Consider the following 6,690-nt stretch of genomic DNA (forward strand, 5'->3'; position numbering starts at 1 on the left):
ACGCTCACATAGATATTATATATATATATATGTGTGTGTGTATGTGTGTGTGTGTGTGTATATATATATTTAATATCTATGTGAGCGTGTGTTTTCCCACCACTACCGCTTGACAACCGGTGCAGGTGTGCTTACGTCCCTGTACCTGAGCAGTTCGGCAAAACAGCGATAGAATAAGTACCAGTACTAGGGTCGATTCATTCGACTAAAAGTTCTTTAATGCGGGGCCCCAGCATGGCTGCAACCTAATCACTGAATCAAGCAAAAGAATAACTCAGATTAATTAATCATTGTGAATGTTCTGTGGTGTATTTTGACTTTAAAAAGCACATCTAAGAACATTTGCAGACATTCGGAGATTCCACACGTGTAGTGTGTAAATAAAACTTAACGAGTCAATGAAGAAATCTGTGATTGAAAAGACTAATTAAACGGATTTCATTATCGTTTTATAGCATATTGCATTTTATGGACAAGATACGATACTTTAAAATTCGGGATTCCACACGTGTAGTGTAAATAATACTTTATGAGCCAAAGAAGGAGCCTATAATTAGATCTCTGCCACTAAAAATAATTAAACGGTTTCATAGTTTGCTGCTTCTAACGAAAGAATGCCGAACTGGAATTTTGTAGATACTCTGGGTGTCCGGCATGTCGTTTCTGTATAGTCCCTTCCGTTTTGCACAGGAAGATGTTGTTTACGTACAGATTCGACATCGTTACTTTGTTTTCTATAATAATTCCTTTCACATCTAAGATGTCTCACAAAAATATTAAATCAACAGAAGTTGCATGACAATTACTTTATTTTACTGACACCTATAGAATAAAAAGACAACGTCGGCATCAACGGGATTTGAACCGAGAGCGTAAGCATTACGCCCGGCGTGCTAACGTTTCTTATTTCTTTACTGCCCACACGGGACTACATACAGAGGGGACAAGCAAGGACAGACAAACGGATTAAGTCGATTATACTGACCCCAGTGCGTAACTAGTACTTAATTTATCGACCCTGAAAGGATGAAAGGTAAAGTCGACCTCGGCGGAATTTGAACTCAGAACGTAACGGCAGACGAAATACCGCTAAGCATTACGTCCGCTGCGCTAACGATTCTACCAATCTATCAATATATTTTAAACCAAAATATTACAACGGGGGTGCGTGTATTAAATACCTTAATTCATTCTAGTTGTTATTTTGGTTTGCCGGCTTCATATGAATTTAACTTGCAAAACTACAACCATGTTAGTAAATTTGAATGATTATAGAAACAAGTGTTATAATACTTACGGGAAACAAAGGGGGTGGCTGGTGAATTGGCTGAGGGAGAGCATCACCCCTGTTAAAACCTAAAATACCAATATTAAACGTTGCGCCACCACGACCCCTTCCTCGGCCAGCCATGATGGCTTCGACTCAAATTACCAAGACAAATAAACAAGACAAAAACAAGGGAGGTTATTCTTTACGGTTAGTGGGAGATGATTCTTGTGTAGTTATTATTTGTTTATTCTTTATAATTGGTGCATTTTGTGAACAATAGCGTCGTAAGTGACAGGTGTCAAGAGACATGGTTACTTATTCATGGCATCTTTTTTTGGCAAAACTGAATAGCAACGTACGGTGCAATTCTGGCGGAAAACTATCAAGGTATTTTTGTTAGAAAGCACTGGTTTATAAGTAATTTTCTCGGTGAAAGCTATACACATATATATACTCCTATATAAAAAAAAAAAAAAGTTTACGAAGGACTTCTGTTTACAAAATTCCATCCACAGGCTACTAGTTAACCCGAAACACGTCCCAGGATACTGTGACGTTGGCCTGAACTTGGAAATATATAATTGCGAAGCAAACTTCTTAACCACAATGTTATGCATGTCTTTGTTATTGAGCAGGCTTAAGATTATGAAGAAAAAAAAAGTTCCACATAAGAACATCCTTTCTTTTTATGGTTGTAGGCATTTTATTTCAAAAATTTGGTTTTTATTCGAGAAAAAAAAAAACAAAAAAAAAACAGAATTACAGTTTGTTATGTTAGATGCAATGTCGGCAGTTAGTCAGTGAAGAGGCGACAGATCATTGTCACCGCTTTTGTGTTCATAGTCAAAACGATTCACTTATTCATTTCCAGTTTATAATTTATTTCTATTATACTAAAACTCGAAGTTTGTCTGTCTGTTTTCCCGTCATTTGATTAAGATAATAAAAATTACAAATAAAATTGTCATTTCCCCCTATAAGGTGAATTATTCAAACCCCAAAGAATTCCTCTCAACACATGGCTATGATGCTTCCCCACTACTTCTGCTCATGATCAGAGATGCACATATCGTCAGCCCTCTAGGGACATGCTCAACTGGTTAAGGTCAAACAACTGACAAGTAAATCTGTGGTATTGAGCAGAATATTTGCTGTAGCCCAACTTTTATACCAAGACAAAACAATGTACATGGTAACACTTCCAATCAATTAAGATCATAAGTCATGAGAGCCACTACCTGGCACTGCATCTGGGCATTTATCATTATTATTATTATTATCATTAGGCAAAATGCTTAGCGCCATTTCGTCCGTTCTTACGTTCTGAGTTCATATCCCGTCGAGGTCAACTTTGCTTTTCATCCTTTCGGGGTCGATAAAATAAGTACCAGTTGAACACTGAGGTCGATGTAATCGACTCTCCCCCACGCCCAAATTTCAGGCCTTGTGCCTATTGTAGAAATTATCACCATTATTCGACTTGAAATATGTCCGTTGCTTGTGTATTATCGATAATGATCAATAACTTCGATGAACTAATCCTACAGTCGTTCTCTCCTCTGTTTGTGGTATTTTTAGATTGTAAACTGACACAGCGGAAGTTTTAATCTGTTAATTCCTGTTTGTTTCACAATCGATCGATCACATTGAACTCATTACATCACGGATATAGCTTTGTGGTTTATGCAAGAAATCGTTATTAAGTCATAGCGAAGCCAGTTAGCAGAGTGGCGCAGTGGAAGCGTGCTGGGCCCATAACCCAGAGGTCCGTAGATCGAAACTACGCTCTGCTAAGTATTTTTTTTTTTTTGTCTTCTTTCGGCTCTTTACCTTCTGAGTTGAAATGCTGCCATGGTCGACTTTTCTTGTCTTTCGTCGTCGATGAAATAAAGTAAGAGTCAAGTACGAATCACTGGTGTCGACTTACCCCTCACCCACCCCACACAAAATTGCCGGCGTTGTGCCTATAATATTGCTTTGTATCTTATGCAAGAAATCACTTCTATCTCCAGTTCATCGCACCTCACTAGAGTGGCGCAGTGCGATCTTGCTGGGCCCATAACTCACAGGTCTGTAGATCGAAACTACGCTCTGCTAATTATATACATATTTTGTCAAATTTGTTTGGGCATTGGACAAATGCTTAATGGCCATTCTTCCATCTCTTTACCATCTGAGTTCAAATCCCACCATGATCGACTTTACCTCTCTTCCTTTCTACATCGATATAATAAAGTAAGAGTCACGTATTGGAGTCAATGGTATGTTTCATGCCGAAATTCCACACACTCTACATTTTCATTACACCTTCTCCGCATACACATATTTTCTCAAGTTGCTTGTTGTCCACCTTTGACATTGGGCCGTTACAATAAGGCTCTCTAATAAATAACAACAATACAAGAAGTGAATAGAATCAGTGCTTGTGTTTATCAGTGGCATGATGACCCACCCGAGATACAACAAAATATGTTTTAACACACGAGTTCGCATCAAATCAAATATAAAAACAGAAACAAAGAATAATTGCTTCCGAATTTAAGTACAATCCTAAGGAAGTCAATCCGAGCAACGTGTAATAAATCCGCGAAAAAAAAAAGAGAGAGAGAGAGAAATATGGAATCCAAACCGACCGTAGCTTCGATCAATTGATTTCTGGGTTATGGGCCCAGCACTCTTCACATTGCCACACTGCTAACACATGGGTCATTGGAGACCGTTACGATTTCTTGCATAAGATACAAGGCAATGTTATATTGGCTCCTGATTCAGGCACAAAGGTCTGCAATGGAGGAAGGTAGTGGAATAGAGGGGTATAGATCGAAACTAAGCGCTACTAGTGTATTTGACTGCTTTTTTTTGTGTGTGTGTGTGTGTCAGATTTATTACAGCGTTGGACAAAATGCCTTACGGTGTTTCTTCCAACTCTTTATGTTCCTTGCTCAATTTCCACCGTTATCAGCTTTACGTTTCAATACTCCGGGGTCGATAAAATGAAGTGCCAGTTTAGTACTTGGATCGATTGCATTAACTCACCCTTCTATAGGCTTTGTACTTTGATACGGAAACAATTATTTATATTTCTGTTTTTATGCTTTGTTGTATAACGGGAGGGTCATCATGTCAATATTTAAAGATCCACACTGATTCTAGTCACTTATTTTATTGCTGTTATTATTATGATAATTTAACTTGAAATATGGCGGCTGCTTGTGCATTATCGATAGTGTTCAAATAACTTCGATCAACTAATCCTACAGCAGTTCTCTCCTCTGTTGTATTTTTAGATTATAAACTGACACAGCGGAAGTTTTTGTCTATTCATTCCTATCTGTTTCACAATCGATCGATCACACTGAACTCACCACATGACGGATATGGCTTCGTGGCTTATGCAAGAAATCATTATTATGTAGTAGCGAAGCCATTCAGCAGAGTGGCGCAGTGGAAGCGTGCTGGGCCCATAACCCAGAGGTCCGTAGATCGAAACTACGCTCTGCTAGATGGAAACTTTTTTTTTTTGTAATCTTCATTCGGCTCTTTACCTTCTGACTTGAAATACTGCCGTGGTCAACTTTGGTTGTCTCCTTTCCGTTGTCAATAAAATAAAATAAGAGTCAAGTACTGCAGTCAATGGTGTAGTGACCCCTGGTGGTCAAGCAGGAAAGCAAAACGAGAAAGGGATCTAACGAGAGTAATCTCGCTCGACCTACATGAAAATTCTTGGATGTTCTAGAAGCTTTCAGTTAACTTCCGATTCATCCCTTCTATAAAGCGAACGCAATTCTAATTTCGTGCTCCTTTTCTCTGTCGGTTCTTAGGCGTACGCATGGAGCCACGCCACTCGCACATCTTCGCACACGCGCATATTCGCTTCATTTGCTTTGAGATATGTGGTTGCAAAGTATGTTCATGTAAGCAGACAATAGTTTTGCGACCTCTGGTGGTCAAGCAGGAAAGCAAAACGAGAAAGGGATCTAACGAGTGTAATCTCGCTCGACCTTCTCGAAAATCCTTGGGTGTTTTAGAAGCTTTCAATAAACTTCCGATTCATCCCTTCTATAAAGCGAACGCAATTCTAATTTCATGCTCCTTTTCTCTGTCGGTTCCTAGGCGTACGCATGGAGCCATGCCACTCGCACACCCTTGCACGCGCGCATATTCGCTTCATTTGCTTTGAGATATCGGTTGCAAAGTATGTTCATGTAATATGTTACAAGCCTTTTCTTTCAAACCATTCTTATATGTTAACACATTACATCCAGTAATGAATATGTTATGACTTGTAGATTATTTACATTAGTTACGTTTCGAAATTTGCCCAAGATACCAGAGGAAGGCTGGAGGGTACATCAGCAGAAACGTGTTAACAACAAAGATGAAGACAAATATCCGTCAAATGTAAATAAACTACATAATTCCTCATATCTTAAATATAGAAATGTTATGATTTATTATGAACATCTGACAAGTTCTTATTTTTGTTGTAGTTTTACGTACAAGATGGTGACCCCCCCCCTTCTCTCATGCAATTGTAAAATTGTAGGTTGTCACATACTGACATCACTACAATGGTATCGATTTAACCCTTCATCCACTGCACACAAAATCGCTGGTCTTGTGCCTGAATCAGAGACCATTATGATCTTGCATTGTAAATCTTACGTCAGCAGAGTGACGCAGTGTGATCCTGCTGGTCCCATAACCCAGAGGTTCGTAGATCGAAACTCTTTCTAACATGGAAATATCCAAAGAGCATTTAAGGCACATAATGCTTTATGAGTACAAAAAAGGAAACTCTGCAGCCGAAGCGACTCGAAACATACACTCAGTTTATGGGAAAGAAGGCTTGAATGAAAGAACTTGCAGAAGATGGTTTGCAAAATTCAAAAGTGGAGATTTCCGCCTTGAAGATGAAGATCGAACAGGACGTCCAGTTGAGTTTGATGATAAGCTCCTTAAAGCATTACTTTAAGAAAATCCTGCATTATCAGTTGAAGAATTGACAATAAAGCTTAGTTCAAACCATACAACTGTTCATCGTCATCTTCAGCAACTTGGAAAGGTTCCTAAACTTGGAAAATGTGTGCCTCATGAATTGTACGAAAGCAACCACAAATCCTGAGTTGACATCTGCTCTTCTCTCCATTCTCGCGAACTCATTTCACCCTTTTTGGATAGAGTTGTGACTGGTGACGAAAAATGGATCTTCTATCAAAATGTTAAACGTCGTAAACAGTGGCTTGGTAAAAGGGTAAAAGCTCAACCACAACCGAGAAGGGAACTTCATGGGAAAAATGTTTTCTCCATCTGGTGGGATTGCAAAGGAGTAATTCACTTTGAATTGTTACCAACTAATGCAACAATCAATGCTCAAGTCTACTGTCAGCAATTACAGCGTTTGAACCAAGCTTTGAAGA

The 6,690-nt window shown here is 38.9% G+C and overlaps 2 protein-coding genes and 2 non-coding genes across 6 annotated transcripts in view; 3 read left to right on the plus strand and 1 right to left on the minus strand.

Annotated features, from left to right (window-relative positions):
* LOC106883453 (DNA-directed RNA polymerase III subunit RPC7-like) overlaps nt 1-1,453 on the minus strand; it is a 9,248-nt gene extending 7,795 nt beyond the window's left edge. For both annotated transcript variants that reach the window (XM_014934473.2, XM_014934472.2), the window contains exon 1: nt 1,298-1,453. In XM_014934473.2, the coding sequence (XP_014789959.1) occupies nt 1,298-1,411 (114 nt within the window). In that variant the 5' untranslated portion in view covers nt 1,412-1,453. The remainder of the gene's footprint in view (nt 1-1,297) is intronic.
* The window catches only part of LOC106883450 (ATP-dependent Clp protease ATP-binding subunit clpX-like, mitochondrial), a 42,881-nt gene that overhangs the window by 13,043 nt on the left and 23,148 nt on the right, over nt 1-6,690 (plus strand). The window lies entirely within an intron of this gene.
* Trnam-cau (transfer RNA methionine (anticodon CAU)) lies at nt 2,992-3,063 on the plus strand. Its single transcript has one exon. It is a non-coding gene; the product is annotated as a tRNA-Met (tRNA).
* On the plus strand, nt 4,701-4,772 carry Trnam-cau (transfer RNA methionine (anticodon CAU)). Its single transcript has one exon. It is a non-coding gene; the product is annotated as a tRNA-Met (tRNA).

This window comes from Octopus bimaculoides, chromosome 24 (assembly GCF_001194135.2).
Source record: "Octopus bimaculoides isolate UCB-OBI-ISO-001 chromosome 24, ASM119413v2, whole genome shotgun sequence".
In the NCBI taxonomy this organism is placed as follows: domain Eukaryota; kingdom Metazoa; phylum Mollusca; class Cephalopoda; order Octopoda; family Octopodidae; genus Octopus; species Octopus bimaculoides.